Raw genomic sequence first — 23279 nt, forward strand, 5'->3', positions numbered from 1 at the left:
GTCAGGTGTTACAGGGTAGAGAAATAGGATTAAGTAAATGTAAAGTTACCATGTTTTTAGGATGATGTGTTTTGTTGAGGTGATAACAGGAACATTTAGCTTGTTTTCAGGGCAGAATACAGTTTGGGGATTTGGATACCCAAACACAACATAACTTCTTGTCTGGGCTGTCTCTATAATATTTTTTAACTTTCTTACCTTTAAATGGTGTGCAAAGTCAGCTCCTGGTTTGCCTACTTTTACTTTTCTGACTGTAAGCACTAAAGCCAGAGGCTCTGACAGGCAAAAATCAAAACTTCTAGCATTGGTACTACAGTGCTCAACCCAGAAATTTTTTTAAGCTGAGTGGGAAGAAATTTTAGGTGGGTGGCAGCCCCTATATTGTGACCAAACTCTTTGGTAACCACCCAAAAACAGCCGGGTGTGTGCTGAAAAGTGCCGGGTGGTGCGCCCAGCTAAAAGTGCCTGGGGAGAACCCTGTACTATAACAATACATGAAGTGTGAACACACACACACACACACACACACACACACACACACACTAAGAGAGCATGCAATGGATGTTTTCCAAGCTAAAGATGTGTGCAGCTGGGTGAGCATTACAGTGAATATGCTGCACTCAGTAGAATGATAGAATAAAGGATAATGTTTTTGAAAGTAAAGCTTTAAACAACCTTAACAGTTTTTGCTGGCTGTTTGTTTAAATGTTAACAGTTTCTGTGCCAAATATGACCATGTTTTGTTACAGAACAGAAAGGAAATTAATTCAGATATGGTTTGGCTTCAATTTGTAAAAATGTAACCTATCAAACAGTACCTGGTCACACCTAGTCCTGCCCACTGTTTTTTGGACAGCACTGCCTCTGTTACTGAAACCCTCCCACTGTGAGCTGCAGTGCCTTGAAGAGGGAACGTGCAATACAAAAGAGGACTTGACAAGCATAAAGAGAAGGAAGTGTTATATTTTCCTATTTTTAGACTACTGCATCACATAACAACTGGATTTGGTTATTTTTGTCTCAAACTGTTGTTTAGGAGCCTAAGGTAGGCTTATCAGAGAGCTGTAAATTGCCATTGCCAATTGCCTGGATGGAAAACTGATATTTTGGTTTTAGTAGTTTCAGTCACACTGTGTGATAATTATCTGAACAACTGAGCTGTATATACATTCTTGGTTAGATGATCAAAACACCAGACTATCAGGACTTTTTATTTTTTTAGACACCAGGGCAAACATGGCAGCTTACATAATATTTCAGTATAAGTCCACTCTTAACTGCAATAAACAACAAGAATGGACAGACAAAAAATAGAGGGGTATCTGACTGTCCAGTGTGGCAGAGGTAGATGACTAACAAAATTGTCTAACATAGTCACAAAACATTTAACCATTTTGCAGCTGCACCTATATTTACAATCTGCAGCTAGTTAAAGGAGCTGCAATCACCTTAAACACCTTCTTCAATATCCCTAAAATGACTTTTAGAGCTTTAGAGTGTTTCAAAGGCTTTAACAAAGCTGATTGAAGGTTGCTAAAACTTTGCAACATTGCATTATTATTGTTGTTTGACTTGTGTACAGTTTAGTTTGTGGAATACAATCTAAATTTAGACAAATCAATAAACAAATATATTTTATGCTATCTAGAGGAACAAATTTTAAAATTATGATTATTTCATCCTCAAATATTTAGTCCATTTATCAGTGTGTTGTCTGTGTGTATCTACTTTAGATATAACTATAGAATAGTACACAACAAATACAACTAGTAAATACAAACAAAGCAGGTTTATTTCATAAAATAGGTTTACTTTACCCTAGTTTTGGCAATAAACACAACTAATGCATTATTTCTAGGTCTAAAGAAAAACAAGTGAACAAAATATCATGTGTTAGTAAATAAAAATTACATTTTCCAATAGAACATAAACCAAAAATGTAATAACATACATATCGAAATATCAATAACTAACCTGAGATTTAGTACAACATTTTGTACAGATACGGCACCTCTGTTAAAAGTGCTGCCACTAATGAGGTGGGAGTATTACCTGTCTCTATGAGTTTTAAAACTACAGCAGTATCTTAAAAACAAAAAACAGAGAGAAATCAGTAGTATCTAAGCCACCTAGACATGCCAAGGGGACTGCTAACACACTAAAGGAAATCATTTAAATAAGTATTCACCCCTTTTGAGCTTTTTCATATCTTGAAGTGCTACAATGTGGAATTGTAATGGACTTTATTACCCCAATCTAGGGCTACAGACACACGTGCAATTGTTCTTGGACGATAATCAGCTCAGGGCCGATATTGGCTATTACGTCTGTACAGAGCTCATCCTCCATCGTCCGTCCTAGCGGATCCACGGATGATGGACGACAAACGATCTCAATGGAAGTGAAGGGAAGAGAGCGCAGCGGGGTGCCGCTCAGTCATTTTCCCCCCTTCCCTCTCCATAGGGCAGAACAGTGCTGTGTACAGCACTCGTTCATGCATCGTGCAGTTGTTAGTCTTTGGAAAGGATTGTGAGCGATCCATTCCAACGACAATAATTGCACATGTGTACATAGCCTTAAAGGATGAATGAAATTTACAGTTCATAAAATGTCACATGACCTTAAAATAATTAGACGTGTTCCGAAGGCCTCAGTGAGTCTTAAAGTGCAAAGGGTATGGCACAAAGGATGCATTAGAAAAGCACCAAAAAGCCAATGATAACTATGAAGCAGCTACAGGGATAAATTGCTGAGATGGGTTATACCATGGGACAACTATAACCCAGCCACTCCACAAGGTCCACTTTAAGCCCCTGCTTTGTAAAGATCCAAAATGTATCCCAGCAGCTAACTGCAGGTGCTTCTTACCACTTGCAAGGTCTGAAATATAAAGTGCAGCACTGGCAAGGTCTCCAGGAAAGAACATTTAAACAATTTGCTTATTACACTTTAATACACTTTGGGTATTGGGTTTGGTCTCAAGAAAATACTATATGGGAGTGAAGAAGCTGTAGGTGGGTGGCATCCCCAGTATTGTGAGCCAAATTTTCAGTAACAACCCAAAAATGGCCAGGTGGTTACTAAAAAGTGCAGTGTGGTGCACCTGGCTAAAAGGGATTGGGGAGAACATTGAAATCCTAATAAAACCACCTTCTCGTACTGTGTGAAAAAAATTAAAATCCTACAGTGCCTATAAAACACACCTGGGCTAGGGTTACATTATACTGCCCTCCACTAGGATTCTGGAAGAGATAAGGATCTGCAATTCCTGCACAGTGCAAAAACAAAAAAAACCCAACAAGCTGAATATCTTACATGGAGACAGTAATTATTCAAGACTTTAATCCATTTGAGAAGATTGTTACCAAATGTCCCCATCCAACATTTCAGAACTAGATAAAAGATCCAAACGTGCAAAGCTTAAAGAGACATACACAAAAATAGACCTGCAGTTGAAGGTAGTTTCTAATATGTATTGAGGGATGAAAACTTATGCAACCCAAAATGTCTGCATAAGAAATATACTGTAAATGTTTTGTATTGTCAAAGCATTAAGCATCGTGGTTATATCAAATGTTAGAATCTGAAGTACATCAATTATCACTTTAGTTTTTACACTTCAAAAAATTGGTAAAACAGGGTAATATTGTTTTCTGGAGCCTAAATAATAGAAAAATATTTTTTAATATAGCAACATTTTAAAAATAAATAAGTAGGGAAAAGTAATGGAACAAATAGATCTTCAACTTCTGCACTTTTGTGCCAATTAACATCCAATTTTCTAGCCATATGAAATTCAGTATTAATAATCGTAGAAAGTACAACTGTTATGTGATAAGTGTGGTAACCTAAAGCAACTGACTATAGTAAATGTAGGTTGGATTGTCATGTATACCTGCACATCACTATGATTTTGTATTACAATGGTTCATTGCTTTATGCAAATTTGGTAAGGCTCTTTAACAAGATAATGACATTTCTTTCAATCAGAATTAAAGTTTTCTGCAGGTGACAATTTAATATGATGTCCGCATAAAATAAAATGAGAAATAAATGAAAAATAAAAAAAAGAGCATGGGCAATTGATACTTCTCTTGTAACATTTCTACCAAACTCAACTACAGTAATTCTAATTCAGAGACAGAGTTTTGATATGCCCTGTCCATCTAACATACAATATAGCACAAAAGGTGAACAAAACAACTACACCATATATGAACCTATTGCAAGTTACAGAATTCAGGTGACCAAAAAGAGCATATCGGTGAGATGTCCACAAACATCTGGCCATATAATGTATGAATAAGGTTAGAAAGGTAATGGAAGGTGCTGGTACCTGTAGACCTACAGACGCTAGAAAACTAATGATTGCTTAATCAAATGACTTGACTGGTGAACAACAACTATTTTTGCTCCCCCCAACGCAGTCAAAGAATCTGACACATTTCTGGGTATGTGGGATCTGCTATTCACTGCAGATTCAAGAAAGCAAAGGTAGGAGTCACCGTCAACCAGACTAGTAAGTATTGTACCACTTCCTTTGTTGGGTGGCTTACTTTTACAATGTACATTCTGACTTTTACTGTGAAATATCAAACTATTATCTATCCCCACAACAGACATTGTAAATACATTTGTTGACCTCTGAAAATGTTAGTTGCTTGGCTGTTTTTGGCTTCTATAGGCACACGCAAGAATACAGATAACAGTGAAGAAGGAACTTCTAATCTGAGGCCAATGGATCTCCATGGATAAAACACATTTAGCAATTTTTGAGAAAGCAATGACAGCCTATATATTTCCCCTATTACATATTGCTACCTCTGGGAAATGTTAGCCAAATTAAATTTAAACATTCAGAAATCTAATTAAACAGGCTGCTTATACAGATGAGAAAGCTGAGTTCTGGGTTTCTTGAACTTAAATACATACAACTTGATTGTAGTTATTCTCTGCTACTTTAGTTTAATAGCCAGCTACACTAATTTCTAAATCTGTTTACAAGGTTCAGCTAGTAGAGGAAGACCACTTGCTGATGGGCTTTTATACAACTGTCAGCATCATTTTGTAAACAGATGTAATAACAGAAAATAACTGTATCCTGCAGAATGTAACGGCTTCTCTAATGTGTTTTCTAAATAAAAAAAGAAGATGGACTATAATGGGTGAACCTGGGAGATCCAGCAAACCTGGAATGGATTTCTTAAAAATCAGTTGCAGGTAGTTGTCAAATGTTTTCAGTCCTGGATCAGATCAATCCAGGTTTGCTGAATCACCCAGTGTCACCTATGATAGTATGTAGGTAATGGTACTGAAGAAATATTATGTGTAATTCACTTATCTGTGCTGGCAAGCAATGTGATGAGTCACATTGATGAGAGGGAATGAAGGGAAGGGGAAAGGACAATATTCTTGGAAAGGAAGTGACAGCATGGTGCACATTTTGAAGATTTGTGTTACCTTAATGTACTAATGGATGTGGTGAATATATTTTAAAGACTCTAGATTATTGACTTTTTTAAATTGTTAACAAACAGTAAAGCTTTAAACTGAGCTCTCACTCACCTCTCTGAACTGGGTTCCAATGATTCCTAACAGCATAGGACACAAATGTGCTAAAACACACACACAATCCAAGTTCCCTTTTTAAATTGTTATGATACAGATGACACGGAAATAAAAATGACATAGAAATAATATGACATGGAAAGGTGACTTAGGTAATCTCAACCAATATTGAGGGTATAAAAAATAACAACATAGTGTATATGGTATTAAAGTAGTGGTAATGGAGCCAGTAATCACATTGTTTTTTTGGACCTTTAAGGATAGCGGGGGGTTTGTACTAAAACATTTTTTTAAGCCCACTGATAAGAAAGAGTACAAGACAGTATCTAGCGGACACCAGCTTAAAAAGTTTTCAGCAATACTGAAAGGCCGGTTTAATGTAATACCTATATTGATAATACAGAACTGCACAGCAGCTGTTTTAGTAGGTTGATGTTAAAGGTGTAATGTAAATTTCCATTATAAAGCATAAAACACCTGCTGGTTGCTGTTGTTTTAAGGGGTGGCACTTTGACAAGATCTGCTTTGAAAAAATTTCAGGACCTCTATTTTGGAATTTCAAAAGGGATTTCTCCACAATGCCTATCGCTTCAAAGGTGAAAGGGTTTTTTATGGCTTCTTAAAAATGCGTAAATATATTTTAGTGTGCAAGGTCCAGGAAACTAAATGTTGACTACATGAAAGAGATATAGAGAATAGATGAAAAAGTGCCTTTCGATAGAAACCATAATCAAACCACCATCAAAGAGGTAGAGGCTGGTACAAATCATTTTCATGACAGCTGTTTTCATGGTAAAACTGAGAGTCAGCAAAAGAGAGTCAGAAAGGTGAAATACCTTTTAAAAAGGAAAGAAGTAATTTCCACAGCATAAAAGTGTGAGAGCACCATAAGATAAGGAGGCACAGTGCCTACTAAACCACAGATAGAATTGTCATGGAAGAGCTTGCAGAAGTATATGTACCACAAATTAAGTCCCTGATTTATTAAAGCTCCCCAAGGCTGGGGAGAATACACTTTCATCAGTGAAGATGGGTGATCCAGCAAACCTGAAATGGTAATTTGGTATTTGTTAGCAAATGTTTTCAATCATGAACCAGATACATTCCAGATTGCTGGATTACTCAGCTTCACTGATGAAAATGTATCTTCTCCAGCCTTGGGGAACTTTAATAAATCAGGGACGTTGTCTTGATTTGTGGTATATATTCTGCTGCAAGCTTTTTTTGGAGAACTTTAATAAATAAGGCCCAATAACTCTGCAACTGGGAGAAATAACCTTTCAAGAAAATTCTAATCTGTTATCCTGGTAACGTCAATCTATTAAATATAAAACCAATACATTTCTGTGTATCAGATAAATAAAAAGCAAACAACTTCAGTGTTCTCGCCAGCCCCTTTTAGCCGGGTGCACCACCCAGCACTTTTCAGTAACCACCCGGCTGTTTTTGGGTGGTTACTGATGAGTTGGGTCAGAATACAGGGACTGCCACCCGCCTAAAATTTCACCCCACCCAACTTAAAAAAATTTCAGGGTTGAGCACTGAACTTTTTTACATCAGAAAGAAAAACTAAAAATATGGCAAGTCACCAGCTACATCAATAGAAACCGACCGCTTCCAGCTTGATTAAAGTGGGCCCAGTCTAATTTTATTTACTATGTTAAGTTAAAATCAAACTAAATACCTTGAGCTATAATGCAGTTTTCACTAATGCATAATAAAAGAAAAGCCTAAGGAATGTGTTTTGTATTCATTCATGAAGCAAGTGAAGCATTATTTAAAACAATAAATGACTACACTAATTACCAGATAAATTACTCTTAATGAAGTTTTAGTCAAGAAAAGACTAAACCCAATTAGTGTTGTTTGTTTTTATGTAGGAAATTCTACAGCAATTTGTTTACAAAAATATTGGTAACCCATTACTAACCTTGGGTTCCACAACACTTTACAAGCAGCAAAAATAGTATACCTAGAAAAATGAAATGTAACAAGCATATTGAAATGAACTATAAAAACAAATTCAAAATGTACAAAATTGAACAAACATCTGTAAGGGAAATGTAGTTAATATTAAACACGCGGAATTGTTTTAAGGGGAGTGCAAATATGCAGTCAGTCACATTCTAACAAACTATTTTTCCATACTCTTATTCATTATATTCAGAAAAAGAAAAAATAGGTAAAAGCAGCACTATAATTTTCTATAAAGACAACTAAAATAATTTACTATAATTTACTACATTTTCAGCAGTTATTGACTTGATTTTTTGTAGCTTTTTTAAGTATGTCACATTTTTTTCTATTTGGGCGCCTGCACCTTTCATCAATGCTCGGAATACATTCATAATGCCATACTTCTTCCATTTTGTCCACAGGATAAACTGCTTCCACATAGTGGCGGATTAGTCTTAGTCTTATGGGATCCAGCTGCTTCTTGTTGCATGCACCTGAGTGGTTGTACTGCAGCCTAAGATTTTCTGGAGTAAACAGCTCTGGAAAGAGCCTCACCAATAGTCTGGCAGCGAAATTTCCAACAGAGAGGCTCTGTTGAACAATGTCCCTTATTTCTTTGTCACTAAGCAAGTATATTGTAGGCACCGGGAAATCAGGAGGTGGAATGACAATCTTATCCAGTGGTATTTTACAGAAGTCTTTTGAGCTGCGTTCAGGAGGCAGAGGTGGTCCTTCTATAAGATCTCTGTATCTTTCGGAGTTCAACTCGAAAGGCACAAAATCTCTCCTCTCAGGCAGGGGTACATATATCTTCCTCTGCTGCTGATAAGATCGCCTTTGTTCAGTATCCCTCCGTCGACATCTCTCATCCAGTTTCCCTACAAACTCCAAAGTCCAAACTCTATCATTTTTTGCTCTGGGGTAAAGTATTTGAACGTAATGTCGGATAAGTCTTATGCGAACCGGATCTAGCTGTTTCTTACCTAGTGAACCACTGCAGTTGTACTGCTTTCTCAAATTCTCATGTGTGAAAAGTTCAGGAAATAAATGCACCAGAAGACGAGAAGCAAAATTTCCAATAGACAGGCTAGTCTCATATATATTTTTCAGCTGTTCTTTGCTAAGCAAGAATTGTGGGAAAGGAACTTCAAAGTCAGGAGGTGGAATGTCAATTTTATCAAAATCAAACGGAACAAGCCAAATTTTTTTGGACTTTCTTCCTGGTTTTTCCATGTCATTCTCAGTGCCATCTTCAACCTTTACAATAGTCAAGTCATCAGGTAGACTTGACTCGTAACAATCATCCCTTATATCATCACACTCACTACCATCCACAAACAGACTTTCCAACTCATCATTTATTCTTTGCACGCATTGTTGCAGCCATATTTCATCCTCCTGTATGTCTGGAAAGTATATCTCTGTGTACTGGCGGATCAGCTGAAGTCGCTGAGGATCAAGAGTAAAATTTTCAGGGTCTCCAAAATTTCTTTCATCGAGCTTTCTTTGGTTAAATATCTCTGGAAATAATCTATGCAGTAAAAACACTGCAAATTCTCCTGGATTAGAAGCTTCTTCTAAACATTCATTAAGGTCTTTCACATTGATGGCAAATTCTGAGACCATAGGGTTTGCTCTTTCCAAACTGGTATTTTCCTCCTGCTCTTCACTTTCAACAAAGTGAGAATTCTGACATGGTTGATTTTCAAAAAAAGGGGAAGACTGAATACCATGATGGCTGTTTTCCATTTACCTCTCAGCCCAAAAACGATTGAAAAATTCATTTACTTGTGGTAAGACTTCAACCTGCCAAACAGCATTGTTCTGAACTGAGGGATAGCATGCCTCTACATAGTTTCTTATGAGTTGAAGATGAAGGGATTCTAGTTTGATCTTGTTGATATAGCCACAAGTACTACAGTTCCTGGACAAAGCACTGCTTCCAAAAAGCTCAGGAAAGAGTTGAAGTAGCAAGCGACATGCCAAGTCCCCAGCGGAGGTGCACTGGTCCATTGCTTGCCTAAGTTCTGTACTAGTTAGCTGATACTCCGGAGGTGGATGAAACTCTGCCACCATATCATTGGGGCTGACTTTTTTCTTTATTCTACTTACCTCAAGGGACAAAAGGTCGACTTTACTATGAAGCTGGGACATATTGGAATTGAGAGTGTTGAGCGTGAAAAACATTTTTTGTATTAAAGAATATAGGTTGGATTCATCACTGACTGGTGAAGATACCGAATTGCAGCCTGTTTCACGTTTACGTAGATCGTTAAACATCCGAATGCCTGAAGAGCTACATTGATTTATCTTATCATAAATTTCAAAAGATGCTAACAGGTCAGATGTAACAGAATTTTTTTTCTCTGTAATCTTGTGTGAAATTCCATACAGAGGTTTTTTGTAAGATGTAGCAAATTCATTAACAGAGTCTTCTTCACCTGGAGATTCAGTGCTGTACTCAGAGCAGGTATTTAATCCAACATTTGCCTGAGTGAGGCATGCAGAATCCCTGTTTTTCAAGCGTGACAGCAAACCCTAAAACACAAAGTAATAGTAATAAATGGACCAAAAGGAATGGTAAATAAGCGAAAGATATCAAAACATGCACATTTGACCAAGTTTATAACAAAAAAAAAAAACGCTCTGTTTTACTGTAGTAATAGTCCATAAGTACGGTGTCACAGACAAATAATGACTGGAAATATCTTATCGAATATACATGCTTCATCCCTACTGCTTCCAAAAAGGCTTGGAAAAACCTGCACAAGCACAAATTCATTCACAATGGTGAATGAGCATGGTTCAAAGCATGTGCACATGCTGGAGTATGGGATAGAGGGGACTCACAAGCAGTGAAGCCATGCCAGTGATGGAAGATCACCTGTAAGCTTCACAAGCAAAATGAAAGAAATTGAGAAATCTACTGAGAACAGTATAGTAAGCAATCAGCTTCTTTCATCTTGCATGTGGATCTTTTTCCTATAAATCTATATATTTTAATTCCAAAAAAAGAATATATATATATATATATATATATAACAGAGAGAGAGAGAAAGAGAGAGAGACAGAAAATTTAGATCCCCGGAGTACAGTTAAAGAGATACCTCTGAAGGTTTTTGTACACCTTGGCACCTGGAAAGCTGTTACACTGAATGCAGAATTATTAATTCCAGGACAATGGCTCTATAGCACCTTAAAGGTGGACTTTTTCACAAGTATGATCTAATTTAAAGGTTCATGAAGGAGAGGAGCTGAAATATGCCCACATCCCTTTCTGATGGAAAGGGATGAAGGGATGTATACTTTATGCTAACCATACACTATCAATCAAACAAGTGCTTTTCTTTTGATTATTTTCAATCTTTATTTCAGTAAAATGTCAACTGACAGCTGATCAGACTAGGCAGTTTTTTTGTTTTTTGGCAGATCAATTTTTAATGAGGTTTTAAAATATGGATTCATTATTAAACACATGTATGGTACATGTAGTTGATTGCAAAAGATCAATGTGTATGTTGATCGTAATAATGACTAAAAATACCAAGAAAATCCCATACGCCTCTATTTAAAAAACAGAGAATCAGACATTCCCACAAACATTACCTTGTGGAATTCCTCCAGGTCCATGTGTTTCAATGGCAGTAATAGATTCCCACCAGGGAATGTTTGAGGGAATGTCAGATTCTCGGTTTTATAAATAGTGTATGCCCAAAAACTTATAGACATGTACTGTTTGTCTTTTACATATTTTCATTGTACTCCTACAAATTTATTTTCCATATATCATATTGTACATGTGTGTTTTACATATATTCTCCAACATTTATCAAGTGTATGAATATCTACATAACATTTGATACATACTTTTAATTGTTACATTCTCTAATTAACAAATTTAACATAACATAATGGTATTTACTTGTTAGGAGTACAAAAGGCAAAGCTTGTCTGTTAACATTTACCTCTGAAGGAAGTCGCCTTTTATTAAAGTTTGTAAGATTTTCTGCTTCACCAGAGGACCCATTAGACATCAGAGAAACTTGTTTGCGTTTACTGGAGTGACAGTTGACTGTGCCCACAGATGGTGCACGTAAGCATCGTAGTCGAACTTCTTCACTTGCTGTATCCACTGTCACAACTTTTACTGTAAGGATTAAATACATTATTACAGATTAGTAGTGCATTTTATTACACAATAGCACCCTATGCATCAAGATAATGTAACATGAAAAAAATCTAGATCATTTAAGAACATACCTTTATCATCATCTTCATTTTGAAATTCAGCTCCGTTCATTGTTTTTTTAACCTGTTTTTGAAGAAAAAAAATCCATAAAACTATGGCACAGTTCTACTATATTAAAGAGATGTCTGCAAAATACTTTACTTGCACATCATACACTTCAGGAAGTCTAAAAAGGATATAGAAATATAATGCATTTTTGAAAATGATATATCTATTACTTTGTGTAGGTTATTATTATTATTATTAATAAACAGGATTTATCTAGTGCCAACAAATTACGCAGCTCTGTAAATTTAATAGGGGTTTCAAATGACAGACAGATACAGATAGTGACACAGGAGGAGGAGAGGACCCTGCCCTGAAGAGCTCACAATTATTGGATAAATGTTTAAAAAAGTACTCGAAAATCTCCAGGTTGAGCTGGGGTCACTAATGCTCCTCATTAGAAACACTTTTGATTTTACAGAAATAGGAACCTTCACTTGAAGCATGTGGGTAATGGTAGAGATTCTAATGCATTAAATATCAAACGCTCACCTAGCCTGTTTTCTGGATACTTTCCACATACTGCACGTCATCATTACCACAACATCCCTGCTGTAAATGACTGTGGTTGTGGCACCATGCACTGGGGAGGCTTCTCTGCAGCAAGCCTTAAATGACAACTTACTAATCACCAGGTAAATCCTGGGGGAAATTCTTTTGCAGACTGTAAAAAACCTGAGCCTCAGCAGGGGATCTGTCTTTCAGCAAGACGTCAATGCATACTTATAAAGCAGCAAGTCTGACATTTATTGGAAACTGAATCATTCACAGCTTTAAAAATATACCTCGAGCATAAAGGCAAAACTGGTTTAAAAACAATTTCATTGCACTGGAATGGCTTGCAATCCTTGACTTGACCATGAACTCCTCTGAATGCCAAAGAATTCTAGTCCAAACCTCAACCAGCACAATATTTTATTAAGGCCAGTACACCAGGGACTGGTATATAAATCTGCCACATCCACAACTACTTCATATGGTACAAAAACACACTTTTAGGACTTTAAAGACACTACTTATACAATATATCACACATTTCTATTCAATAGATTAAAAGCACAAATATGCTCTTTGTAACCAAAACCATCTACAGCACATCTAACTGAGGTGTTTAACGCGTTTCGCTAGCTAGGCTTCATCAGGACTGATGAGACTAGTAATATGTTTAAAAACAGATTTCCCATATTAAAATCAAATCATTGCAGACCAATACCACAATTCTAAGAGCAGTAGATCTAAGAGGGAGAATTTAACTGGCAGTTCTTATGTCTGCAATCAAATCTTTGGTCCCAATTTATTAAAGCTCTCCAGGGCTGGAGAGGATACACTTTCATCAGTGAAGCTGGGTGATCAAGCAAACCAGGAATGGATTTGGATTAGTTAGCAAATGTTTTCAGTCCTGGATCAGATCCATTCCAGGTTTTTTGGATCACCCAGCTTCACTGATGTAAGTGTATCCTCTCCAGACTTGGAGAGCTTTAATAAATCAGGACCATTGTCTTGGTTAGTATATAAACGTTTTTTGGAGGGCTGTACCATGAAATCTATTAAATAAACTGAGGGGCAAAATCATCTAAACGGTAAAAATAGAAATAAATAAGTTATGGAGAGTGGGAAAGGTTGGTAATAGGATGAAATAATAATTCACGGAAAAAAGTGTTAAATAGGAAAGACTTCTTTTAAAACCATCTAAACATTTTTCTTTTTCCTGAATTTGTCTAGGGGGAATACATTTGGGGGAGTCAGGAATAGAAAATTTAAAGTAAAAATAACAGTGACTGTTGATCCAGGGAACATCCGATTGCCTCATGGAATCAGGAAGGAATTTTTTTCCCCTGTTGAAGTAAATTGTACTAGGGCTTTTTTGCCTTTCTCTGGACTAACTCTCTCTTATAGGGTTTTATATCCGGGATATGTTTATTTCCCTAGTGGTTGAACTTGATGGATGTATGTCTTTTTTCCACCTAACTTACTATGTAATTTCCTCAGCAACTAAAGAGTTACAAATCCCTCAGCTGCATTTGGATTGTGTGACAGATGAAATGTAAACAAACACTGACACAATGTAACTGCCAGGAAACAAGTGTCAGTGCAGATCAGTGCTGAATAAACTGCTGACAGCAGCTAGGTCTTGGTTTCACCATCAGACAGCAGGTACAGGTGTGACAATGGGCTCTGGGGTGTACGAGGTATGTACGAGGTATGTACTAAATAGGGTAAAGACATTTCAACATGTATATGTCAGGTCACATTAAAACCCCACAGCACATCACAGCTAAACATAAAACATTTCCACCTCCTCTGCCTCCTACAAACACTGTCAATACAGAACAATACCTGTAGATCCTGCCTAAATATAATACTCTCCTTACTTCTTGTAGTGAGTTGACAACACCGCCTCTGCTGCAGTAAAATTCCAAGCAGTGTTGTCAGAGTTTTTGGATTACAAAAAACTTCTCCCTATTATAATCTTTATGGCATTATGGGTTGGTGTTCTGTAGTCCATTCTAGTTTAGTAGAAATTGGCAGGGATGAAATAATATAAAGAATGTTTGAGATTTGCATGCAGCAGATGATAATTATAACATATTATAGAGGTGAAATGAGATTGTTGGAAATGTTTATCCCAATGGTTGGCCAGCTTGGTTTCCATGGTAATATGGAATATATATATATTAGGCAGGATAATGGATATATAAGTGTTCATATTGGAGATGGGGGAGAGACAATAAGTAGGTCGGCTTGTAGTCACTTTTCTAGGAGTGTCACTGACCAAACAAGTGTCAGAATGGATTCGATGGGGTTTCTATGGATTTGTATGGGGATGCTGTGATTTGTACACTGACATCTCAGGATGAGAGGACCGGTCACACCGCACCAATCACTGCTCTCCACTGTTGTGCTAGTGGTCTGTGACGTCACCCTTGCAGAACGTGGGGCACGTTACCCGACGCAGCGGGCACTCAGCTCTCCTCAGGTCTGGCGCGCTCACCCAGTCAGGTGCCTGGTAACGAGTGAAGCGATAACTCCCTATAGTTGCACTGATATCGGCGCTGAGGCGTGACCGCTTGTTCTAAAACTGAGGAAAAGAACACGGAGGAGATCCACTCGTGTCTGCATACACCTGCACGGTCTATATCGCCCCAGTGTTCTGTGGGGTGCACCCACTTACCTAGCATAGGAACCTCTGACCTGAATCTGAGCGGCACTCCCACTGATAGCAGTGTTCCTGAGTGGGCGCCACAGACGCGCGGTTGCTCGGGGTTCTCCTCAGCTCCACGTCGTGTTTTTCCCAGCACCTTGCCCAGCGTGTCTCTGTGTCTTTGTGCGCTGCGTGTCCGTGCGCTCTCGCGTGACGTGACGGGACTCCGCGTGTGTCATTTCCGCAGAAGGACACAGGGAGACAGGCTGCGGTGGGAACAGCCCCCTGCCCTCTCGCCACCAGACACTACACCCTGCCACGGCAGGGGGAGGAACTCCGAGCAAGGAGACTCATCCACTGGAGGCCGCGGCGCTCACATAGCGCTCACATGACTTCTGAAAACTTTTCCCACACACGGGGCTGCATGGAGACTGTGCGTGCCCCTCTGCCACCAGTGTGTACATGGGGACAGTCACTGCCCCGTGTCTGCTCAGAATTCATATGACATGAGGGGAGGATCTCCAAATATTCATTCCCTGCTGGCCTCTGCTTTGTATAGTGATTGGCAGGGGGGCACAGTGAGGGGGTGCCAGTCCCTGAGGGGTAATCACCCCCACAGAGGGGGCATGGTTCTCTAGACAATGTCACAGTGACGTCTAGTCGCCAACCTTTCAGACCTCGCAGACCACTAAATCCATCATTTTATTAATTCTGTGAACCATTAATATGATTTTTTTTTAATAAGATAAATACATTTGTAAAATAATGATCCTCCTAATGGGGCCTGACAAGCCCTGTGGAGGCTCCGATACATTGATCAGCTCACGGTTATGTGAACCTTTACTAATATTACTATTATCATTAGTTGCATTATCTTTGCTATTACTAAGGAAATGCAAGATATATGTTTTTTCCCACTCATTATGGGTTTATTTTATTTTAAGACCAAACAAGAAATGATATTTATCAAAGTCAAACTATTTGATGCCATTGAATATAATCGTTAAAGATAAAATACGCAGTTGAGGTCATACTTACCTAAAAGCATCTGAGAAATAAAACAATCCGATGAGAATCGGTATTGGTGGAGCGGGGTGATTGTTGTAATGGTGGAAACAATACTGAAGCCTACGGCTCAGCAATGGTCACCTCATACAACACCACACTGACGTCACGCTGCGCCTGCCTTGTTTTTCTGTCTCTAGTACAGTTCATGAATTTAGTGCAATATAAAGGGTAAAATGTCATTAAGAATTTATCAAATTTTTTTTTTTTGTTTTATTATTATTAAAACATAGAAATAGCAAATAATTTCCCAATTTTTCTGTGGACCACCAACATTTTCTCTTGGACCACCAGTTGGCCACCGCTATCCTGGACTTCAATGCAAATTGATGGAGTTAGTAGTAAATCCAATCTCTGCATGTCTATTTGACTTGAAAATTGCTGTGATGCATTTTGATTTATTTCTTGCAAGGGAAATCAATTATTTTCCATGGAATCACAAACTAATTGTACAGCATCTGAGTTTGTGCAGTATTTCATGTCAGCAGAACGCTTAGCAGCAGCAATTGCTCTGCATTCATCCCAAAATGCTAAAAGTCACGGGAGATTTAAAATATGTTCCTTTTGTACATTTTTCTACATTTTTTCTTTGTATGGTATACTGTGTGTAGGAGTTTGCAGTTCTTGTTCTAGGGGGGTACACCATGGGAATCTTCCTGTTTTATAATGGGAGTAATGGGTAGCTGGTGTTTGCTGGGATAATACTGCCATGTCACGTGGTGTCAGGCTTAACTCCAATATATATATAGCAATAGGTTTCATTTTTGTTATAGCCTGTCCTGTCCATAGTCCCCCTCCCATTTCTCTGATCCAACAAGACATAATCACAAAGAGGTTGCACAGACACAACATTTTCTGGCTGGGGGATTTAATTCAGTCTGTAAATAAATTTATGATTTTAATTAGAAAGTGGTTTTGACATGAACATTTCTTGAAGGTGCCTATAGAAGTCTCATTCCATTGATGCAATCAGTTGGTGTTATCTATTTTTACCCCTCTAGGATACAAGAGCAATTTCTATATACTAAGAATAGGACCAGATACTGTAAATTACAAAATTTAAACAAAGCAAATTGGCACTGTGCAGTATCTATATGTGCAGAATAAGAAAAAAATATTGAGTGGTAATATGCAGTCTAGCATTCAGCATATGATTTGAACATAACAGGATAGACTGTAAAAAGCAGTATTTGAGAACAGACAATAGGAAAACAACATACTGATCTAGAGAAGTAGCACTGTGCAAAAGCCTGAAACGTATAAAAGAAATAAGTGCATTACACCCAAAGGAACTGAAAGTGTACATTAAACATATATTTACAATATTTATAAATAATAATATTATTAAGACACTGCATGTGTAAGCCAAATTATAAAGAAGGATTGAAGGGCTGCAAACATCCCCTGTACCAATAGTGATGTTGTCTTCTATATTGTTAACAGTGCAGTAACAGGATAACACAGGGCTAAAATGTAGAATTAATCTGCAGATACCCTTTTTATTGCATCTCTGCAAACAGCAATGAAATAGTAACAGCGAGAACAACAAAAAAATGTAAAGCACTCACTGCATAATATGTCGGCGCTATATAAATACCGTGTGGTAATAATAATAATCGAGAAAGCTGATGAGCCCCAGGAAAGTGGTTCAGAGGGTCTAAAAATCTTGAACCCTGCTCTCCACATTCATTATTGGCTGAGAATTTCAGAGCACCCACCTTAGACCCCAGAACTAATAACCTGACCAATGGTGCTAATCTCTGGGGGCTGAAAACCAACCCAAATGATGTAGTAATAAAGAACTGTTTATTTTTGTTCAGTCGCTTTGTTCTTGCTCCAGTGGAATCTAGTGAAACTTGTGAGTTAATGGTTCAGCCCCAGTTTCTTTCTCACTCTCCTCCGTATAGTTCAATCCACATTTTTCAAATACTGTCTAAGCCAGCAAAATGCAATGTAGCTGGAAAGTCAAAGGTTATCTGCTACCTGTAAACAGGAACATCATGTTTGTATAGTGTCAGTCATACATAAGTGGTCAATGAAGATTAGCTGATCCATTATTTAACCCTTTAATAAAAGAGTTAAAGAGCTGTGGCACCTTTTGTCTCCTAAAGTTAGCATGTTCGGTCAGGGCTTGTTCTCATCTAAATCTATGCGTTGACACACATTATTATTATCCAGTATTTATATAGCGCTGACAGTTTACACAGCACTTTACAAAGTCCATTGTCATATCACTAACTGTCCCTCACAATCTAATGCCAATATGTGTTAGGACAGAAGCTTTGGATAATGTTGCTCCTGCCACCTTCCTCTACCCCGGCCCTGCAACCCACGACCCTGGCACAACAATCACACCAAACAGCTACAAAAGATTGTTCGTGCAGCTGAACGCAAGTGGAGAAAATCTGGCCTCAGCGCTGACTTCATGGACTACAAAGCTTTATCACTGAGCTCACTGTCACCAAGCAAAATTATTTCTCCGCTGTCATTTCCTCTCAAGCTTCCAACCCACGGAACCTCTTCTCAACGATTGAATCCTTTCTAAACCCGACACCTGCTCCCCCCACAACATTGCCACCTACTTTAGAGAGAAAATTGACAAAATCAGACATGATGTATTTGCTCACCGTGCCATTCCAACCATACCCACCCCTTCCACCTGTAAATCATCACTGACCTCCCTCAGCCCTGTTACTGTGGACTAAGTCCCTTCTCTCATTATCTTTGTCTACTACCTGTCCGCTTGACCCAATTCCCTCTGATCTTCTCCGTGCCCATTCCTCCACCCTGGCTCCTGCCCTAACCGAAATATTCAGCCTCTCCCTTTCTACTGGTATATACCCCTCTGCTTTCAAACATGCCATTATTCTCCCTATCCTGAAGAAACCCTCATTATACCCCTCCCTACCTTCTAACTACCGTCCTTTCTCCCTTCTCCCATATGTCTCCAAACTTCTTAAACACCTTGTCTACAAAAGACTCACCCATTACCTGAGCACCAACTCTCTCCTTGACCCCCTCCAGTCTGGTTTTAGAGCTGCCCATTCCACTGAAACAGCCCTTACTAAAGTGGCCAATGACCTCATCAGAGCTAAGTCTCAAGGCAACTTTTCCCTGCTCCTTCTCCTTGATCTTTCCTCTGCTTTTGACACTGTTGATCACCCCCTTCTAATACAAATCATGCCCTCCATTGGTATCAGTGACACTGCTCTCTCTTGGTTTACTTCCTATCTGTCTGACCGCTCCTTTCAAGTTTCTTTCAATGGTAACTCCTCCTCACCCACACTCCTCCCTGTTGGTGTTCCCCAAGGGTCAGTCCTTGGACCGGTTCTCTTTTCTCTGTACACCTCCTCTCTTGGTAGTCTCATATACTCCTTTGGCTTACAGTACCATCTGTATGCAGATGACACTCAAATCTATCTGTCCACCCGTGACCTCTCTCCCTCAGTCCTGAATAAGGTCTCATGCTGCCTGGAAGTCATCATGAGTCCCTGACAGATTTCTGAAACTCAACCTGGGTAAGACAGAACTCATCATCATCCCCCCTCAAATTTTTAATCCCCCTCTGAAATATTCCTAACTGTTAACAACACTGTTATTTGTCCCTCCTCCCAGGCACGTTGTCTTGGTGTCACCTTTGACTCATTTACCCCTCATATTCAGAACATTTCCAGATCCTGTCACTTTTACCTACACAACATTTCCAAAAACCACCCCTACCTGTCCCTGTACACGCTCTTATCATCTCTCGTCTGGTCTAATGTAACATCCTCCTCTCTGGTATTCCACTAACCCGACTCTCTCCTCTACAATCTATCATGAATGCTGCAGCCAGACTCATCCATCCTTCCCACCACTCCTTTTCTGCTGCATCTCTTTGTAGTTCTCTGCATTGGCTTCCATTTCACCTTAGAATCAAATTTAGGCTCCTGTGCTTTGCCTTCAAAACCCTCCTCAGTTCTTGTCCCTCTTACATTTCTGACCTGGTAAAAAAAAATACTCCCCCAGCCGCTCTCTCAGCTCTTCCGATGACCTACTAATGACTTCCTCACTCATAACCTCATCACACGCACGGATACAAGACTTCTCTAGAGCTGCCCTAATTCTCTGGAATGGTCCTCCTCATCCTATTCGACTTGCCTATTCAACAACAAAGTACAGAAACAGCAGAGGTCAGTAACAGAAGATCTGGAGACCATGTGACAATCAGCAGAATAAACTGGTCAGTAAGGGGAGATGGGTCCATATAAAGGTCACACGTTACATTAGGCAGAGAAACTAAAGACCACTTAGCAAAGAAACAGGGATGCAAACCTCAAATAGACTGCTTAGTGCTTTTGCATCTTATGACATGCATATGTATGCTCTAACATTTAAGTTAAGTGCACAGAGTATGCACATGCATGGTTGTTTTATCCACCTGGTTAATTCTTTTCAGTTACACCTAGACTATTAGGTCTCTAGGTTCTTCCTATTTCTAGTGAAAATATCAACATCACTTCCAGTTTTGGCATTGTCACCTCTGGTCTTTAGTTGCTTAAAGAAAATAGAGCAGAAACCAGCATTATCCATGTGATCTAAGGCCTGGCAAATTTTAGTTATACTTCATTGTATTTTATTATTATTATTATAATACGGTATTTATATAGCACCAACATACTACCCAGCGCTGTACATACTACCCAGGGCTGTACAAAGTCTATGTCACTAGTTGTCCCCCAAAGGAGCTCACAATCTAATGTCCCTACCATAGTCATATGTCATAAACATAGTCTAAGGCCAATTTTGTGGGGAAGCCAATTAACCTAACTCCATGTTTTTGGAATGTATGAGCAATAAGATTTACGACATGAATCCTCTCATCTGCTGCAATTCACTGCTGCAATTCACCCAAATGACCAGACACATGTTGCAGCCTGAAGCCACGGTACTCAAAATTCAGGTAATTGTTGTCTAATTCTGTTTGGGTTGCTGTAGGGTTGCCCTCCTAAGGTTGCCATTTCCTTTGGTAATTATATGCATTGGTAAATTCATTAAAAAAAAAAATTGCCTAGCTAAAAAATGTGTACATTGTTTTAAAACGACATATCAGGCTTTCATTTAGTAGCTTTTTAGTATCAATTATTATATGACACTTCATATTATTGTAACCTAAATAAACAAATGTTTAACTAATCAGCAGACTAAAGTCATTTTTTTTTATAAATATTATTTCAAAAATATTTTTTTTTTAATGCACATACCCATGTGATCACTACAATTGTTTGTCACAGTGCTTACATGATACGTGTCCCAATTTTTAGTGTGTGACGAGCACCGCTGTTGACACCGCAGTCTTGCATTTTGAGTCCACACTCTTGTAAACTCATGGTTCCAAAATGGAACATAGACTGACTTTTTCCAAATCAAAGGGGAACGTGCTCGGGAACATTAAACCCAAAGGAATCTTTAGTTTTTTTCAGATAAATATACTTCATATGCATTGAATCATAAGGCGTTCAATGTCTTACAGTTTATGTTCTCTTTTAAAGCAGCTGTCTAAATAGAAAAGCCAGTCCCCTGGTGTGAGGAAGCAGTAAATACACCATGACCTTACTGTAAGTTTGAATAAGTACCTAAGACTGGTGGAAAAAGGATAGATGGTGCTGGATGTCTGTCAGATCTGACTTGCTGCAGCTTGTAAGGCTGCATGTGAAAAGTGTACAAGGAAATTACAGTAAGCAACTTCAGTATAGGGGAACTTGTACAACTGTACACAATGTACGGCAGGGGTTCAGCTCTAAAGCTACGTACACACGTCTAATTTTCTTGCCCGATAATCAGCTCAGGGCCTATATTGGCCAAGAATCTGGTGTGTGTACAGCCCGCGTCGTTCATCGCCAGCACAGATCCAGGGACGATGAACGATGACCGATCAAAATGCTCTCTCCATGGAGCAGAACGGTGCTGTATGTAAAGCACTCGTTCATGCATTGTGCAGTTCTTATCGTTGGAAACGATCGTGAAAGATCCTTTCCAATGACAAGAATTGCATGTGTGTATGCGGCTTAAGACTTAGGAACCTTTTGGCTGTTTTGAATTTGTATCAGCAAGAGTCTCAGAGAAAACTAGAAACTAATTCAGAGGTCAAGGTTTCTGATGAAGAGTTTGAGGAAGGGGGTGCATACAAGAAGCTGGCGAATCTTACCATTCAACTCTGAAACAATAGGCAGCTTTAAACTTAAACATGGGGTTACTGTGGTTTACAAGTGGAAAGTTATTAAAATTTTGCTAAAACAAAATAAACAGCTCAGGATTAAAATGTATGAGAAACAGAATAAATGAGTGTGTTCCCTATACATCCCTATACATATACCCTCTGCTTGATTTGAAATGCAAAGAGTAAGATAGGGAACAAAAGTGTCCAAAAGTGGATTTTGTAAGACAGAAAGTACCATGAGACTCCAGTTTTCCATTTGAAGATAAATATAATAAAAGACCCAATGTACTATGGGATTGAAGGTGTTTGAACAGGTTTTTGAAGGCTACTTTTTATTCCAAATCTAGTTACAACCTATGTAGCCAGATTCTCATAATAATATGTCCCTTTCTAGTCCTCTACCAGGGTACAACATTATTTTGATTGGATATGCCTTAAAATACTATTTTCTTTTAATCACAATTGGCTAACTTGTGTGACCAGTCCAATGCAGCTTCCTCCACAATCTTTTTTGGCCTGTGGTCACAGGCACTGATGTTATCCCCTACAATGCATGGCCAGTGGGAGGATGCCAAGTGTCTGCTCACCATCTGGAGCACCAGAACCAGGAAGAGGTGGGTCAGCGGACTCTAGATATAAAAGACCTCTAGATATAAAAGAGCATTGTGTGAGGGAAGTTTTTTTTTTGCTGTAGTTCAGCTTTAAGCCATAGCCACATGAAATACAGAAGAAAGACTACCATGGGTGAAACTCGGTGATCCAGCAAACCTAGAATAGATATAAAAAAATAATTTCCTAAATTGTTGGCAAATGTTTTTTATCCTTGACCAAACCCATTGCAGGTTAGCTGGACCACCAAGGTTTACACATGGTAGTCTATCTTCTCCAGTCTCGGAGAGCTTTATTAAACCAGGCCCATTGTGTTTCGAAGGGAAAAGCACACACAATTGTGTGTGCCCCTGTGCCCCTCTTGCATGTTTACCAATTGCAGTGAATATTTAGTAAACTGTTTTGAATAGTTACAAAGTTTTACTTACAGCAGCTGAAATGACAAT

The 23279-nt window shown here is 38.6% G+C and overlaps 1 protein-coding gene across 2 annotated transcripts; it reads right to left on the reverse strand.

The window, feature by feature from the left end:
• Nucleotides 1–1769: 1769 nt before the first annotated feature.
• BEND3 (BEN domain containing 3) lies at nt 1770–15402 on the reverse strand. Of its 2 annotated transcripts, none has more exons than XM_072408717.1 (4): nt 14991–15402; nt 11785–11836; nt 11490–11671; nt 1770–10062 (listed from the first exon to the last, which is right to left on the reverse strand). In XM_072408717.1, exons 2-4 carry the CDS (start codon nt 11822–11824, stop codon nt 9274–9276), a joined length of 1011 nt encoding a protein of 336 aa, XP_072264818.1. In that variant the 5' UTR covers nt 11825–11836; nt 14991–15402; the 3' UTR covers nt 1770–9273. The 2 variants fall into 2 exon arrangements, with proteins under 2 accessions (XP_072264818.1, XP_072264816.1); XM_072408715.1 differs by having other exon boundaries at nt 14991–15401.
• Nucleotides 15403–23279: the final 7877 nt, after the last annotated feature.

The sequence above is a fragment of the Pyxicephalus adspersus genome, chromosome 4, assembly GCF_032062135.1.
Source record: "Pyxicephalus adspersus chromosome 4, UCB_Pads_2.0, whole genome shotgun sequence".
Classification (NCBI taxonomy): domain Eukaryota; kingdom Metazoa; phylum Chordata; class Amphibia; order Anura; family Pyxicephalidae; genus Pyxicephalus; species Pyxicephalus adspersus.